This window comes from Epinephelus fuscoguttatus, linkage group LG20 (genome assembly GCF_011397635.1).
Source record: "Epinephelus fuscoguttatus linkage group LG20, E.fuscoguttatus.final_Chr_v1".
Classification (NCBI taxonomy): Eukaryota; Metazoa; Chordata; class Actinopteri; order Perciformes; family Serranidae; genus Epinephelus; species Epinephelus fuscoguttatus.
Genome location: NC_064771.1, coordinates 18,400,881 through 18,419,998, shown reverse-complemented (window position 1 = coordinate 18,419,998; position 19,118 = coordinate 18,400,881). Strand labels below are relative to the sequence as shown.

General features: G+C 41.5%; 1 protein-coding gene across 1 annotated transcript; it reads left to right on the top strand.

The window, feature by feature from the left end:
• Nucleotides 1-4,820: 4,820 nt before the first annotated feature.
• LOC125880894 (tryptase-like) lies at nt 4,821-14,874 on the top strand. Its single transcript, XM_049563713.1, has 6 exons — nt 4,821-4,955; nt 6,726-6,740; nt 6,872-7,040; nt 7,354-7,622; nt 10,109-10,245; nt 13,194-14,874. Exons 1-6 carry the CDS (start codon nt 4,898-4,900, stop codon nt 13,605-13,607), a joined length of 1,062 nt encoding a protein of 353 aa, XP_049419670.1. The 5' UTR covers nt 4,821-4,897; the 3' UTR covers nt 13,608-14,874.
• Nucleotides 14,875-19,118: the final 4,244 nt, after the last annotated feature.

Genomic DNA, 19,118 nt, shown 5'->3' with positions numbered 1-19,118 from the left:
TTGGTAGCTAAAACGCTGCTGGGGAATGCCACAAAGGGTTGGTAAAAGCACCAGGAACTGGTGGCTCAATGGCCACTGATAAACACTGCAAAGGTTGGTACGGACACCTGTAATAGGTGGCTAAAACACTGCTGGGAAACTTAAACTGCAGGGAGTGTGCCTTTTCAGAAGAACAGGACTCTGGAGCAATGGGAATTTCTTTTTGGTACAATGAGCTATTGGAGAAATGGGCTTTCAGTCCAGTGGGACATTTTTCAGGCTAATGGGGCTTCGGAATTTGGGGTCATTGGAACAATGGCCTGGTGCCATAAACTCATCTACCTGATGAGCCAAAATGCAAGACTTCCTTTGATTCTGATCTATAAACAAACATTAGGAAAGTACCTTGCTTTTACCACAGACTACGCAAGAGATACTGCTCTGATTATTACTTTCCTTGTTGAGAAATTTCCAGTCATACATCCTTCTGTTGCACTTTGGTTTAAAAAAAAGGAGGCACACCAACTGGTTTGGGCAGCAGTTAGTCATTTGACTCTGAATGTAACTTAGAGTAACCTCAACCGAAGGATTCCATTGTTCTTACATAAACGGGATCATTTAAAGAATACATAAATTTTACATAAACTAAGTTGTTGGTATATGGACGCAGACGCTTTCAGCTGCCTCTCTGACAGCTCTGCTAAATTTGTGCTAAATTTGTGCTCTTGTGTCTATTTTCCAAGTGTTGGCAGTGCTTTTATGGTTGGCTTTGGACAGTGGTGGCTTGTGGCTGCGAGTCACTCATTGTTATGTGGAAATCAGCACACCAGCCTGTAAACCTCCTTTTGCCTACTTCTGTTAGCTAGCTGCTAGCTAGCCAGATTGCGGTTTTTCAAATGTAAACATCAGTAAACATCGAAGAAAGATGGAGAAGAATGGGCATCAGCCCAACCAGCATCTTGCTAGCCATTGTACAGGCATTAGGGTTAAGGAGACTGGTTAGGGTTAAGGCAAGAATGTCAGGGTAAGTAAATCAGAGGTAGATTAAGGCACAGTAGGGTCATTCATGCCTTCACCATCCTAGGAAAAAAAACCCTTGATGCTAAAGTCAAGGATCCTTCCTTAGTGGGAAGGGTCCTTGACTTTAAGGGATATCAATTACGATTACTGCCTTGCGGTTGTATGCCTCTGCAAACCAGTCAGATTACAGGTTACATCCATGTCTATCCAGATTCAAATGTAGCCAGGATGGATGTTGCTGCAAAGAAACTACTAAAACATGGATGCTTCACACACGTCTTCAAACCTGCAGCACAGAGGATCTATACAATCACCAGTTTCAAGGTGGACATCTAAAATTAGTCACCAATTCAGTATCTGACCAAATGTCTCCCCTTCTGTCTCTGAGATATGACATTGAATAATGGCCAGAGAAGTGTTTTTGCAAATATCATGATGTCACAGTGAGGTTGACCTTTGACCTTTGATATAAAATGTCATAATTGTATCCCATTAGACACTTGAGTGAAATCTTTTCCCAATGAGCAAATTAATTTGTGAGTTATGGCCAAGAACATTTTTTTTGAGGTCACAGTGACCCTGACCTTTGGCCTCAGTTCATTGTTGAGTCCAAATGGGCATATGTGCCAAAATTGAGAAAGTTCCCTCAAGGCCCTCTTGAGATATCACGTTCACAAGAATGAGACGGATGCAAGGTAACAGTGACCTTGACCTTTGACCACCAAAATCTAATAAGGTCAGAAAAGATTCCATTTTGGCTAATGTTGGATGGTACAAAAGTCGCACGAAAAGCAGGGATGGGTCGATGAAAAACACTAGAGGAGGTGGTTTAAACACTGCTGGGGAACACCTCAAAGGATAGGTAAAAACACCTGCGAGGACTTTGGAGCTATGGCTGTTTGCTTTTGGGATAACGGGCTGTCACAGAAATGGGCATTCAGTCCAGTGGGATATTTTCCTGACTAATGGGGCTTCAGAATTTTGGTCCGTCGGAGCAATAGCCTGGCACCGTAAACGTATCCACCTGATGAGTGAGAATGGAAGACTTTCGGTGTAGGAAAGCACCTTGCTTTTTAACACGGAGTAAACAAAAGATATTGTTCTGATCAGAACTTCCTTGTTGAGAAATTCCCCTTCAGGCATCCTTCACTGTGCTTCATATAAACGTAGGCACACCAACTGGTTTGGGCAGCAATTAGAGTCATTTGACTTTAAATGTAAATTCAAGTAACCTCAAGTTACATAAACTGGATAATTTAAGAATATGTAAAACTTAAATAAGCTAAAGTAATGGCATTACCAAACATCAATTAACCCCCAAAAAGTTGCTACTTGTTTCTCACTGAGAAATAAGAATTTATCACTAGATCGAAATCACAATGCCCCACCAGGGATCAAAAAAGCATTTCTGATCCTAATTCTGATTTCTGAAAGCTGATTCATAGATTGCTTGAAATGTTGGTATTTACACTTATTCACTTATTCACTGGAACTAAGAAACGCGATCATATCTCTCCTGTTTTAGCTTCTCTGCACTGGCTCCCTGTAAAATCCAGAATTGAATTTAAAATCCTACTGTTAACTTATAAAGCTCTAAATGGTCAAGCTCCGTCATATCTTAGAGAGCTCATAGTGCCATATTATCCCACCAGAACACTGCGCTCTGAGAACGCAGGGTTACTCGTGGTCCCTAAAGTCTCCAAAAGTAGATCAGGAGCCAGAGCCTTCAGCTATCAGGCTCCTCTCCTGTGGAATCATCTTCCTGTTACGGTCCGGGAGGCAGACACCGTCTCCACATTTAAGACTAGACTTAAGACTTTCCTCTTTGATAAAGCTTATAGTTAGGGCTGGCTCAGGCTTGCCCTAGGACTTAGGCCTAGTCTGCCGGAGGACCCCTCTATAATACACCGGGCCCCTTCTCTCCTTCTCTCTCTCTCTCTCTCTCTCTCGTATTCTATTACTGCATCTAGCTAACCCGGCCATTCTGGATGTCACTAACTCGGCTTCTTCTCCGGAGCCTTTGTGCTCCACTGTCTCTCAGATTAACTCATATCACAGCGGTGCCTGGACAGCGTGACGTGTGTGGTTGTGCTGCTGCCGTGGTCCTGCCAGATGCCTCCTGCTGCTGCTGCCATCATTAGTCATTAGTCATACTTCTACTGTTATTATACACATATGATTATTGTCACACATGTATACTGCCAGGTATTAATACATACTTTCAACATATTGTACCGCAGTAACCAGAACTATAACTATAATATTATTACTTTCATTAATGTTGTTGTAAGATACTGTCATTACCTGCATCTCTCTCTCTCTCTCTCTCTCTCTCTCTGTGTCATATGGATTACTGTTAATTTATCATGTTTTACGACATCTATTGCACGTCTGTCCGTCCTGGAAGAGGGATCCCTCCTCAGTTGCTCTTCCTGAGGTTTCTACCGTTTTTTTTTCCCCGTTAAAGGGGTTTTTTTGGGGAGTTTTTCCTTATCCGCTGTGAGGGTCTTAAGGACAGAGGGATGTCGTATGCTGTAAAGCCCTGTGAGGCAAATTGTGATTTGTGATATTGGGCTTTATAAATAAAATTGATTGATTGATTGATTGACTTGTGACAAGATCAATCAGTTTTCTTATTTGACTCTCAGCAACAAAGGGAAATAATTAAAAAAAAATCATAATTACTCTTCAATATTGAAGAACCCAAAAAACTGACATCTCTAATGGAAGATTTTTACATAATTGCAAGCAACAGTGAAACGAAGTAAAAGTTCTTAAAATGTAAAAAACACAGAGGTGGATGCTTCTTTATCAACGCTGAATCACACAGGTATTTTAACAGCCAACGCAGCAACACCTGGAAGAGCAGTACAGAGAACAAGGGACAATACCAAAATATCTGTGCATCATCTCAAACACACAAATTTGAGGTGCCTGTACTTCACCTCAGTCATTTATTTGTATGCTCCTTTAACACGTCAGTGGAAAATTAAACTTTTGTCTTTACTACATGTAGTCAGCTGAAGTTATCAGTCAGCTCCACCTTTACCAGCTCTAATATGATGCTTACACATTAATGCATCAATAATTTGAATCCATTACTGTTACATGTCCCAAATGAGAACGAGATACATTTTTTGTTTTATTGTCCTGCAGATGAAGACATATGGGATGTACTTTTCAGTAAAATGACTTCCATTTATGTTGATATCTTTTGGTTGGATGACCATGAAAAATCCGATTTATGTTTTAGAATGGGAATCTGTTTTTGCGGGCCTGGGGTTGAAGGCAAAGTATTTTGGTTGGGGACTGAGCAATAAGATAACATTGGATTGATCACTGCAACAATATTGCAATGCGGTCTTGTAAGCCTGCGAGGGTTGAGCACATATTTGTGTGCATGACAAAAGAGAAAGAAATCATTCAGATGTAATATAATGTACTTAATATACAGGATTCTGACAGCAGGGCACTAGAAAGAAAACCACATAAACCACATCAAACATCAGAAAACCTTTGGGGGAAGATGCAGAGAACAGACGTCAAAGTAAACTTAAGTCACGCTGTAGCTCAATAAATCGGTATATCACCATATTAGTAACGCAAGACAAAACACATACAAACTATATTAATTTGACTTTTGCAAGTCAAACAGTAATAAATTCAGTCCAGATAGAAAGGACTTTGTGCAGAGAAATTTGTTGATAAATGATTGGAGGCATCACATGTGACCTCTCATGAATGATTAATTTATGAGGTACTGAGAAAATCCCAGTTGGATAGGGAGTGGTCACTGTACTTATTTATAAAGTGCACCCGAGTGGCTGAGGAGGGACAATAACAGCAGCCAAATCAGAAGGACTCTGCCCTGACTGAAAGCAAAAGTGAGTGACAGCACATGATGGCAGCCTCGACTCTGTGGTTTCTCCTGATGTGTACTGCCCTTGCTGGGCAAGGTGAGCTTTTACATTGAGTTATCACTTTATTCTCTATTTCAAATCAATACATCCTCTTTTTTGCAACTTTTTAGGGCTGGGTGATATGGAGAAAATCAAATATCACAATATTTTTGACCAAACACCTTAACTTGATATTGTGACAGTGTTGTAGGGTTGACTATTGGTGCTTTTTATAAAAAATTAAGCAATGAAATTAGTGATAAATAATCATCATAAAATGTGGATATAATGACGAAATGGGTAAAGACAAATTATGAACTGGAAAATTACATCACTTAACTATGCGTCCTTTAAAACTGGACAACACTTAAAATATTACATCCAAAATCTAAAAAAAGTGTCTCATATCATGATATTGATATAATGTCAATAAATTACCCAGCCCTAAAGCTTATGGGAATTTTTTGAGTTTTTGTTAACTTTGTAGAGAGGTATTGATCTGACTTTTTGGTCATTTTTAATCATGTGCCTGTTTGTATTTTGTTGAAATGTCTGTTTCTTTCATGCACAATTAAAAACCCCTCTAAATATAATGCAAATACAAACTTCATAAAGACAGGACCTGATGCATGGCTGTTGTATTGTACAGAGCAATCAATAATGATATTACAGTTGTGATGAACTTCCATCCATCAATATCACCATTACTGTATTTAACCAGCAGGAAGATCAGTGTCTAATTTATTCTGGTTTTATTTGTGTTCTATGTACTATTGGCTAACAGTACTTAGATGCTGTTTTTAAGGCATCACACCATGTAAGACATTGGTAATATTTGAATATAAGTTTTTTGTGCAACAACAATTTTGCCCCAAAAACTTTGAACATTTTGACTGAAGACAAGATTCTTAATGGGTTTTTTTACTTAAATTGACATTTTGGGGTCTTTTCAGTCACTAGCCTAAAATCTCCCAAAAATCTTTTACTCAAAAAAAATCAGTGTGATACTGGATATGGTTTATGTACACTTCACTAGTAACCCTGGGGGTAGCGTCTTAGCTACAATGAAGACAAATCAGTCTCTAAGTGCAAAGGATAATGAGGAAGAGGAACAAAAATTTTAATTCAGTGAGCACTATGGCAAAGAGATTATGAGCTCTAGTTTCCTCATCACATCACCAAAAGTCCCACTGAGGTCCACCATCTGTGGCAGAGGGCACTGTGACAATAAGTGGCCTTCAAAAATACAAATGTGCCGCGGTCCAGGACAAGACTGTATGGAGACTTCAGGGTAAGGTGCAAAATATCCACCTGTGACACCCGGCACAGTACATTGTAACTGTACTGTGGGAGCAGTACTTCTTCTTGTTGGTTGGCACAATACTAATGTAGTGTCCAAAGTATCACCTGTCTACACACCTGTTTCAGCAACAAAACAATGTCTGAGGCCAGAAGTTTGATATTGTCACGGGTCCTTGTTCCTTGTGAACCTGAACATTAAGAGGTCATAGTGGCGTACGAGAAGGGAGAAAAAAATGGAACAATTGACCACATAAAACTCCTAAATGATGAATATGACTGAAACAAGTCATGCAATATAAAACCATACTGGAACAATTAAAAACACCCAGCTACATTTGGCAGGAAACCTGATCATGGCATTTGACTGACGTAAATGCAACAAATCAAATATGACAGCCCTCAGAAGGAGTTGAGGAAGTAGCTGGAACTCTAGTGTCACTTAGTGGTGTCTAACAACATTACACACACACACACTGAGGCATGCAGATATAATTAATTTTTTTTTTTTATCTCTTTTTCCTACAGGGTCAGAGGCTCAGGGTAAGCAAAGTCACATTTAATCTATTCTAGAGAAGCACTGTGAACATTGCTACAAATCAAAAGCACTTTAAGTCTCACACATGAATCAGGCTCACTTTATTGTACTGACTCTGTTGTTTTTGCTCTGTCAGATTGTGGAATGGCACCTCTGAACACAAGAATTGTGGGTGGTGAGAATGCCACAGCTGGGGCATGGCCTTGGATGGTCAGCCTGCACATCAATTTTGCAGCACTTCACATCTGTGGGGGGACCCTCATCAGTGACCAGTGGGTCCTCACAGCAGCCCAGTGCATCATATTGTAAGAGAAACTCACAGCACCTGCATCTGTTGCCTAATCAAACTCTGTACAACATGAGAAAGCCTATGATTGAGAGCATAATGAGTCTAAGGATTTATCTAATTGATTAGACATATAGGTATAGATATATGATATCACCTCCCTCGGTGTGGGAACAGAACAAAAAACAGAAAGCAAAGATTCCGTCTGGGTGCTATCAGGTGCACTGGGAAAGGTATTTGTATTGGATCTAAGATACGAATTTGTAGAAATGGAAAGAAATAGGATTGAGACAGATTGAATTTATTGCGCACTGAATTGTCCTTTTATCCAGGAATTTTCCTAGTGTATGGACTCTCTACTTCGGACGAGAGACTCAGTCCGGCCCTAATGTTAATGAGGTGAACCGCACTGTGTCCCAGATCATCATCCATCCTGACTACAACAATGAGCCGTTCAACAATGACATTGCCCTGATGAAGCTCAGCAGCCCTGTCACTTTTAATGACTACATCAGACCTGTCTGCTTGGCAAGTAACTCCAGCGAGTTTCATAACTCCACCCCCTGCTGGGCCACTGGTTGGGGCTCACGTAACAGGACTGGTGAGTAATGGCATGCTAACACGCTAACCCAAGATAGTAGCCGTGTCTCAATTCAGGGGCTGTAGCCTTGAAGGCTACATTTGAAGACCGACTGCGTCACATCAGCGCTACCAAGTTTGTCCCATTTCGAAGGCTCCTTCCAATGTGGCTGAGAAATGTAGCCTTCATTCCCAGAATTTGGAGGATGCAACGGATGAATCCTTCGCCCAGCCTATCCCAAGATGCATTGCGCACTGGTGACGATATATTAAGTTAAGTCAACTAACAGTTGTTATCTAGCTAACAGTTAACTGTTGTTAACATTACTATTAGCTAAAAGCACACAGCTTAAACAATCTTAATTTAATAAGTTTACCTGAAAACGGTCCTCCATCAGCCTGAAATATATCAAACGGCGGTGTCTCAGGCGGTGAATCATTTCCTCAAGTATTAAATTAAAAAATATATATATAATAACAATCTCTCGGTCCATGATTTAGGGCTGACTAACTTACTAGCTTATTTGTCAAGTGCAGTTGGTTGCTAGGTAACAGGAACGCCAATGGGACGGGGCGAGAACAACTGGTGATGCAACCAGGAAATCCCCCACAGACCAGACCGTACCATTTCGGAGACCGCTTGGTTTGGCTGATGTGGTCTCAAAGGACGTGGCTGACGTCAATCACGAAAGCTGCAGCCCCTGCAGCCCCTGAGCTGAGACATAGCTAGTATGTAGCAAGTTAACATTAGCTAACATTAGCCTGTTAAAAACCACTTCATGTGTCAGTGTTTCCTCCAGGGGTTTTTCAGCATAGTGGGACACTAAATTTAATGAATCTACTGTTTATCTGACCACAAATGAGACAAGAATTTGCTAGTGCAGAGCTTGATCTGTCTGCCTCACTCCCCACTGCTCGGAAACTACACTTCACCCAGAAGGGAGTGGCCGGAAGCTGCAGAGCAACTCTCAAGTTGTAGCAACTCTTATGCAGCCAGCAAACCCCAGCACTAGGGGTCACAATGAGCCTGGGGCCTGGGGCAGCACTGTCTCTAACGCATGTAACAGCAACATAAAGTTTTGTTGATTTTGTTGGGAGTTGGGGCAGTCAGACCCTGGCACTGGGTCTTGTGCTGGCTGAATTAATTGCTACAGGTCGCTAAGTGAAGGTCCACCTCAAGGCTGTCGCTGCAAATTGTATGGAACCAAAGCAAGTGTGGACTCTCTGTTTTGGTGGCTGCTGGTCGTTTGTTGACATTTGCAGACTATTTCTTGGGAACATGAATACATAACATATCCTTTGGATTTTCACGCAAAAACCCTCCAGTGTCTCAGTCTATAGGCTGTTACAGGCAACCAAAAGAGTCAAGGAAGGTCCTAGTTTTTCAGTGATGTCACAATCCATCCCCCCATTGACTAGGGATGCACCGAAATGAAAATTTGTGGCCGAAGTCAAATATTATTAAACGCTTGGCCGAATACCGAGTACCAAATACCGAATATTGTTGTTTAGTTTCTCATTAGTTTTTGCAGATGAACCCCCTCCAGATTAGTGTTGTCAGGGTACCAATATTGGGACCCACTGTACAATACCAATGAAAATATCATGGTTCTGAGTAGTATCAGAATACCACAGCGAAAATGAGGCAGATGTGCCTTTTGTCATTTATGAAAAGATAAATCACTTTCCTATAATACATCAATGATATTTCAATGGAATAAATTACTTATTGACTTATTCATACTTCAAAAACAGCATCAATGAGTGATGAACATGGGGGGATCAAAATAAAATAAATAAATAAAATAAGAATCAACTAGCCACCCTCCTCCCCTGACATGTCCCTTCATAAGTAACGAACAGTCCCTAAAGTGCGGTGAGGTTTGTGGGCCGTTACTGCCACAAAGAGAGAAATGTGAAAGGCTTGTTTCTCCTCTGACATGTCACATACCTGTGTTCGGCTGGCTTGGCTGTTCAGGTACTTCTGGGCAGTCATGACGCCAAGAAGAGGACATTATTGGAGTCGACTTCTCCGTCGCAGTAAGCCGATGGCCGCCATATTTGACAGGAATGCATTACTGTCTGTGACCCCCGTTCAACCCACAACTGATGGGATTCGCCTTTCGTTTCTGCTGGTGGTTGAAATCTGTAGGCTGCTCGCACAGCGTGCTGAATGATTTAAGCCTATTTTGCTCACTCAAAACTATTTTTAGTCGCACACTGCCGACATTTTACTCCACCCGTCATGGACGCTGTTTGATTGCGTTATCAGAACACGCCACTATTATTCAGCCTTTCTTTTAACTTATTCCACTGAATACCAAATGTGTGGGTTTTTTTGCAATATTCGGCCGAATATATTCAGTTACCGAATATTCGGTGCATCCCTACCATTGACATTAAAAAAAAGTTAATACATGTAAAAAGTTACATACAGTGACTTTAATGCTTTTCAAAAGAAGGAACATAAACTGTGTGTCTTCTGATTTCATACTCAATCGCCCACAGAGCCCCCCTTTGACGCACTGCAGGAGGTTCAGGTTCCTGTCATTGGAGAAAATCAGTGCAGTTGTAACTACCTCTCAATTGTTAACATCACTGACCAAATGATTTGTGCGGGAGAAGAGAACAAAGGAATATGTCTGGTAAGAATAATAATTCATTTTCATACTATTTTAAGTAGCTGTAGTGACTACTTTAGACACTCTCAAAAGAAACTCCTGTATCCTCAAACATAGAGTTAAGTTGAGTTCATAGGACTTGGTTTCATATTTGGTAATGCCATCACCAATCATTCCTTGAGTGGGGCTGGAGCATAATTGCTTGTCTGGGGTCATCAGATGGGCACGACCCTTCCTTCCACCATGTTTTGCCAGTTTCACCATGCCGGTTCCCCTTTTACACAGATGTTGGTTTTGCTCTGTAACTACCTCAGTTGCTGGAGCAATGGAGCAACAATGCCTTCCCCAATGGCCAGACCTTTTATACAGAACAGAAAGGCGAAATAATGATGCACAGTCCTGTCTTGAACTGGCTATTCAAAAAGGGGCTAGAGACTTGATGGCCTTGATGGTTGGAGGGCCTGTCCTTGGAACTCCATCCCTTTAAGTAGCTTGATGGCTGAAATGGCCAGAAAACCCCTAGCCTTCCAGTCCTTTTGTCTTACTTTAGTTGGTCAGAGCACTTCAGCTTTAACGTTTAAAGCTTGTACGTTTTACTACCTGTATAGCACTGTCAGTTCTATGACAAACAGGGCCTTTGCAAGAATAACTACAAGATCACTTCCGGCCTGAGACTGGTTGTGATAATCTCTGGTGGGGCGGTGAGCTTCTGGTCTAGATCAATCTTTCAAATTCCAGGCTGTATCCAGTAGGGTTGACTTTTTTCCTGCAGTTGATCTTTCGGCGACTTTCCTGCTGGCACAAAAACCATGGTGTTTGAGAATTTTTTTAATTTTTAATTTTTTTTTTTTTTTAATTTTATATACTTTATTAATCCCTGAGGGGAAATTCAATTTTTCACTCTGTTGTCAATTACACACAGGTCCGAACACACACATGCACAAACTGGACCTATACATGCACTAAGTGGAGAGATGTCAGAGTGGGCTGCCCATGACAGGCGCTCTGAGCGGTTGGGGGATTCAGTGCCTTGCTCAGGGGCACTTCGGCAGTGCCCAGGAGGTGAACTGGCACCTCTCCAGCTACCAGTCCACGCTCCATATTTTTGGTCCGGATGGGGACTTGAACAGGCGACCCTCCGGTTCCCAACCCAAGTCCCTATGGACTGAGCTACTGCCGCCCCAAGAAGCCAGAAGCCAGGGGTTGGGGGAAAGAGGGCATTGTTGTTATGAATGTTGTTATGATATAGGGTACAGTTCATGTGAAATGTAATCCTGCCAGTTCCTGTTCAGCCAAATGAACCACGCTTTGCATGGCCTTGCAGTCCTGCTCAGTGGTGGTTCCACACCCGACAATAATGTTCACCATCAGGACGCACTGATGGTGCAGGAGTGGAAATTTCTCAGTATTTGAGGGGAATTTCCTCAAGAATCTGAGGTGAAAGTCTCTGCCTTGCTTTTTTCACCAGCGGGTCAGGTCCTCTGCTTCTTTTAGGTAGGTCTTTTCATTGTTCTCTTTGATCAGAACCACGACAGCTGTGTCATCAGCAAACTTGATGATGGTGTTGGAGTTGAGAGTGGCTACACAGTCATGTGTGTACATGGAGTACAGCAGGGGGCTCAAAATGCACTCCAGTGCAAAGGGTGAGGGTGGAAGAGGTGTGTCCGCCCATGTTAAGGATCCACATGCCCATTGATACCATCTAGTCAGGCTGTTTACTTGGTGTTCACATGCTTGAAAGCCCTCCTGACATCATGCTCAGAAAAGGTTAATAGGTAATAATAGAGATTTTGCTTGTCGGCTCAAAGCGTGCAGAAAAGTTGTTAGGCTCACTTGCTACGTTCGCCTCGTCATCCAGTCATACAGTGTGACTATTATACAGGCCCTCTTCCCTTTAACTTCATAGATGCCAAAATATGTCCATACCCTAGTTTTTAAACTAGGGGTGCCAGTGAAATTGTAGTCATCACACCAACCTACTGTGGGAAATTTATGCCTGCATCGAGTCCAGTTTGCATACTGGGGTTAGTGTGTCTTCCCCAGGCTTGGGTCCTGTACCAGAGCCGTGGGAGTTTGAGGGTTCTAGCTGTTCCTAAGACGTACTCCTCTGGAAAGAGAACTAAGATGTTGTACCTGGAATCTTCTGAAGCCACTCTCCCAGTTTGGCACCACTGTTGCCTTTACTCCCCACATACTGTATTTTCAAGTTCCTCTTTCAGCCCTTGGTATTTTTTGACCTTCTCGTATTCCTTCTTTCTGATGTTGTTGTCACTTTGGATTGCCACATCTATCACCACTCCCAGGGTTTCTGAGGTGAAACAGACTGAGCATAGAGCATTATTTTCTCTTCCACAGAATTAGCTGAACTTGTGTAATGCTGCAGTGTGTTGGTCAGCCGGTCTGGTTTGTTTATGTTACACAGTTGCTCTGCTCAGTTAACATCAGTCTTTGGGTGATGGCGTAGAAAGCAGGCACAATAAACTTCAAGCTCATCTCGCAAATGTAATTATTTAGACATTAAAAACATGGTTGCATGTGGCGCCTTTTCTGAAGATGGCCTAAGAGATAGGCTAACTCTAGTGTGTGCTACGCTGTAGACTGTTCAGGTGCTGCACTGCCTTTGCAGTTGAGTTACGCCTCTTTCATTCTGTCAACATCATGTTATTATCCAACATTAAGATGATCATTTTTGACATTTGTGACAAGAACCAGTAGTCGATGGACCTGGTTGTGAATCTGGGTGTAGTGTCCTTGGGTAAGGCTAGTCTTGCAGCTAGTGAGTATGTGTCACAGGGTTGTTGGTGTTTGGCAAAAGGGATATGTTGGGTCTTCCCCAAGTCACTGGTTCTGGTTACAATACTATAATTTGTGTTACATCCCTCTTAAATAGTTTCAGCATATCTAGGCTAGGTAAGGCTATTCCAGTCTTTTGTCAGTTGTCAATTGTTTGTGTTTTGTCTGTCCTTTTTCAGGGGGATGGTGGTGGACCTTTGCAATGCAAACAAAACACCAAGTGGATCCAGGCTGGCATTACCAGTTTTGGAGTACCTTGTGCTCTGGGTGATTTCCCTGAAGTCTATGCCCGAGTGTCTGAATTCCAGGATTGGATCATGGAACAAGTGGCGGGGTCAAATGTTAGCTTTGTGTCATTCACCTCCAGTGGCACCGACCCAGATGACAGCTTTGTGTGTCCCAGCTTAAATGCAACCACAGTGGCGCCAAATATAACTGCCACAGCAGCTCCAAATATGACTGCCCCAGTGGTTCCAGCTTTGAATTCCACAGGTCCTCCAACTACATCTTCCGCACCATCAACTGTTGCAGCTGAGCTCGGATTGATGATCATCTTGGTGACAGTGTTCCTGCAGCACATTGTAGCTATCTAGCAGGGTTTTGCGCACACAACTTCTTATGTCTTCTTCTGTTGTGTTGGGTTATGTTTGTCTTTTAAATCATTTAGCAAAGGTTGTACTTACATAGAACATCATGACGATTGTGGCAGAGTTCGTGTGGTGAAAGTGTCACCACACTGTAGATGTGGAACAAATTTTGGTCTCTGCTGATTTTTTTTTTCTTCTGCATTGCACTTAATTATTTCCTACTGGCCTATTTTTACGTACCACAAACTTCACTGAACATACAACACATCTTCTCTAACAAGGCAGTCATTCTTATAGATGATGGTATAGAGCCATCCATGTTATCAGTGCCATCACAGTGCAGTTAATAAACCATTGTCAGGTTTTTCTCTATCAGTCATGATGGGTTAAAATAAAAGACTAACTTTAAAATCTGCCCTCTGTAAATGTGATGTGTAAATCTTGACAGGCAGATAAATGCTTCGTAGCATCAAGATAAAACATACAAAAAGCATAACTCTCTGCATGCTTGTAACATGTACACACAAATATACCAACTCAATCTTCAAAATGAATTGCCTCTCACCCTTTCTTTCAAATCTGTAACAGATTGTATGTATTTGTTGTATACTTAAGTTCAAATGAAGTATATGGGATTATATCTTAACATGCAATTAATCATCTTTCCATTTAGTTACAGGGCTGGGGAGTAACAACATAACAGAATGACAGAAATAAGAGTGAACGTATTCTGTTACAGTTTCAATTAGTTGTATTCTGAATACAGTCTTTAAAATAGATTACTTTAAGTAATTATTGTTTTTTTTTTTTGCTCTAATACCATGTCCTGCATGAATGCGGGGTGAACAAGTGTCAGAAAGAAAGTGTTTGATTGCATTGTTTTCAACTGAAATTTTCTAACAGGATGCAAGCGACGCAGCGCTGCTGTTTTGAGGGAAGCTTTGTCGGACATCCTGTTTCTATTTATTAGCTGACGGGATGAAGAATGGCTGATTCTAACATCTCATTTAGCGACAAAAACCTAAACCCAGGGGTGTCGGTGGCTTAGTGGTAGAGCAGGCGCCCCATGTACAAGGCTGTTGCCGCAGCGGCCTGGGTTCGAATCCAGCCTGTGGCCCTTTGCTGCATGTCATCCCCCCTCTCTCTGTCCCCCTTTCACACTTACCTGTCCTGTCCAATAAAGGCAAAATGCCCTAAAAAAAATCTTTAAAAAAAAAAAAAAACCTAAACCCAGATGGCAGCTGGCTGGAAGGTGATCGCCAGGGAGCTGAAAGTTTCTGGTAGATGACCATCACTAATAACAACCTACTTGCTGCTGGCTACATGTCGTTTCCAGTAAATAGCACAGTATAAAAGTACAAACATAGAAAGATACCAATACCATCTCACCAAAGTGGTTATGTCGCCAGTGAAGCGCACAGCTGATGGGTACATGGTTTGTTTACATGACGTAACAGAAGCTCATATTCATCAGATTCAATGTGGACAGCGAGCTACACTCACTTGCTGTTAGGACATGATGTAAAATTCATATACAACATGCTTTACCAATAAACAGGTTAAAAAAGTGTTTGCAGTGAACCTGCCACAGGACAATGGCAGAGGAGATGCACAGCCGGGACACTGTCGTCTGTTTTTGGCATGGCACATAAGACCCAGCCAAATATCCTCAGTGAGACGGTTTTGAAGTATTCTACTAGTAATCCAAAGTATTTAGAATATATTACTCAGTTAAGGTAATGGAATATGTTACAATTTACATGTTAGGGCATTTACTCAGTTATCTGTAGTGAAATACATTTTCCATTCTTTAATTTTCTAATTTTCTCTAAGTCTTTACCTTGGTGACATGTTATGACGTTTTAGTTTTTAAATGTGTTTAGTTTTACTGTAAATCACTCTGTAACTGTATGTTGAAAGGCACTATATAAATAAAGTTTATCAATTAAAAGTAACCCCCTCAACACTGTTTATTTATTATAATATTTCACACATAAACTTCCAGTGGCCTAGGAACAGTGTAGTCATTAGCAATAGTAACTTAGTAGATTTCTAACATCAGAGTTAACAGAATGTTAAGCTGCTGCCAAAATAATGATCTGCACTTGCAGATAACAGTAAAACAAACAATACGTACCCACAATGCTCCCAGAGGCATGTGATGGATGCAGATGTTGCTGGATTAGCTGAGAAACAATCAAACAATGATCTCTCAGTCATGCTTGTTAACTTCCTGATTACTGGTCACATGACATAACTTCCTGTCAATGATACCTGTGTTTTTTTAATGTGACTATAATGAAACACAGAAATGCATTAAAAAATACTTATAAAAAACTGAAATAGCTTAGCTGTAACTAAACACTCCCCGTCTGGCGTTATTACACGTTAGACAACAAATCCTTGATGCTTCGTCTACCTTGGCATTTGGGGAAGAAGAAACTATCTGTTACAGGCCTCAGAAAAAGTTTTGTCCCTCTTTTTTATGCAAGAAGGTTAAAAGAGATAACTGATTTGTCTCTCTGAGGTGTTTGCAGATGGTATTTGGAATATTTTTGTCGGAAAAATAAAGATATGGGTGAGAATTGCAGTACTGTAATTATTGACAAATGCTTTCTATATGCAAATGTTCGATTGCATATCAGCTGCCATCCATATGCCTGTACCTAAAAGTTCTTTCATGCTGTCTCTTACAATCATACGTGTATATATTACAACCTGCTGTTTGTTGTGTGAAAGGCCTCCTCTGGTGGGGAGACACTCTAAAGTGTACTCTAACCAAAGATTTACGACGAGACGAAACCACTTTAAATTGTTGCAGGGAAAAGTTGGTGTGACCAGGATGGTCTGCGCTCGACTCAAACCGGCTGATGGTGTCACCTGCAAGAACGTAAAGTCTGGCCATGTCAAAATGACTGCAGACGGCGTGTTGGCTTGCTGCGGCAGTCGCTCCATCCCCACCAAGACCTCCGTTTCTGTCCTTATGGTGTGCTGTGGTTGGACAGTGGGTTGCTGCTGCTGCTGCTTGCTGTATACTTATGCCCCCTCCACACATACACATTCTCATTGACTGATTACAGTTTTTACCCATTGCTTGAACACTATAGACACATGCTTAAACCAAAGTAACATAACTTGAAGTTGTTGTTACTATACCTTAAACAAAGTGTAACCATACCTTAAACAAATGCGCTGCTTTGCACTTTAGTTGCAATTCTGTAACACACTTGCTCCTTTCTGCAACACACTTGCTCCTGCACACTACACACTATTTCATACATAAGACACTTAGTTCAAAAATGAAATCTCAGGGTACCATTGGGAAAACACATCTATTCAAAATACAACACACATTGGTTAACTGAAAATACTTACTTACAAAACTGAACACCAATCAGCCAGCTACAAAAAGGCCTCAGTTACCTAAGCCATTTTGAGAACTTTGCAAGCATGGAGGCAGGGAGAGCTAGAGGCAGAGGAAGAAGAAGACAGAGAGAGAGAGAGAGAGAGGAGGACGTGGTCGAAGAGGCCATGCAAGGACCATTATTTTGGATGACATAAGAGCAACTTCGGTGGACCATGTCATAAACCATGGCCTGACCATGAGGGAAGAGGGTCCACCCTAATCTAAGCCGTTTCACCGTTTCATCCATAATAAGGACATTCCGACTGGAAAACAGGTATGTCTTCAGCTCTCTACTCTACTCAGACTGTATCTAGAGTATTTACAGTACTGTATCGTATCACGTTACCGTATCACATGTACTGTATTGCAGGGTGGCTAAAGCTCCTTTTCGAACAAAAGTGGTAGTTTTGTGAAACGTACCGTGATAACGTGTTGAGATGTTTCAGTACTGTGTATGGTAAATACAGTAAAGTACAGTTATATACAGTACTGTAAAAAAGGAGCAAACAATAACAATTTGTGGTTCCATTTTTCTACAGAATGGCTAGAAGACCTACTGGGGGTGGACGCCAACGCCTGCTCACCCAACAGCAGGAACTTACCATAGTGAACCTAGTCAGAGCAAACAATGCAATCTGTCTCCACCAGCTACAGCAACAAATACTTGCAGATAGGCAAGTATTCAACAACATAAATCGAGTAAGCATTACCACTATCGGACGCATCTTGGTAAAGCACAACATGACCATGAAGCAATTCATCCCATTTGAGAGGAACGGTGTCAGGGTCAAGGAACTTCGACATGAATATGTACAGGTAAGTGTCACAGTCCTTTACATTTACAATACAGAATGGGTGCAGTCCAGTAACGGCTGAATATGTACCACTGGATCAGTACCACATAGATACATTCAGAAAGCTACACAGGTACCTGTGTGGTGGGGTGGGGCAGTTCTGTATGTGTCGTAGTGTAGTTGTGTGCTTTGAGTAAAGCCATCCACAATATGTATTTTTTGTTACAGAGAATCTTGGACATGGATGGAGCTGCCCAGCCTCATGAATGTATTTACATTGACGAGGCTGGATTCAACCTTAGCAAAAACAGACAACGGGGACGTAATATAATTGGCCAAAGGGCAATTGTGCACGCCCCGGGGCAGCACGGGGGAAATATCACATTGTGTGCCGCCATAAGTCTTCGATGGCTACTGCACCAAACTGGGTCCCTATAATGCACAACACATAATCACATTTCTAGATGCACTTCATGATGCAGTTGTACAGGATAGACCAGAGCAGCCCAGGTTTGTTGTTGTCTGGGATAATGTTAGTTTCCATCGGACTGCTCTGGTCCAGTACTGGTTCACCAACCATGATCAATTTGAAGTTATGTACTTGCCCCCTTACTCGCCATTTCTAAATCCTATAGAGGAATTCTTTTCCACTTGGAGATGGTTCGTATGTGACCCCCAACCACATGCCCGTATGCCTCTTCTGCAGGCAATGGAACAGGCCTGCGGAGACACTGAAGTAAGGTCAATCCAGGGATGGATTCACAAGGGGATATTTTTCCCAATGCTTAGCGAGAGAAGACATTGCTTGTGATGTTGATGAGATCCTGTGGCCAGACCCCAACAGACGGCAGGATCCATAAGCCCACTTGCACACAATTGTGTTTTTCTGTGTTTACAGTAGTGTATTGTTTGTTTTATTTTTGTTTTATTTTTGCTTTAACTGAATTTACTGTACTGTAAAATACACTACTGTAATGTAATGATTTTGAATTGAGTATTTCATTTTTTGGTTGCTGTGAAAACATGCCTTCTGTGGAACTGAATAAAAACAGTGAAAACAAAAGACTGCAGTGTTTTATATAAAGTAGACTAGTGTGTTGCTGCTGATCTGAAAGTGTATTCATATGATGTAAGTGGATATCATTTTGTCATCAGAGTGACATTTTGACAAAGGATTGTTAGGTTTTGATAGCAGAGTTTCAATTTGACATAGATGTGAATGGTTTATTTCCCAGTGTTGTGTCTTATTTGCTTGTGTGTTGAGTTTTGACACAATGAGCCAAGTTCAAAACGTGTTCAAGCAACGGGTAAAAACTG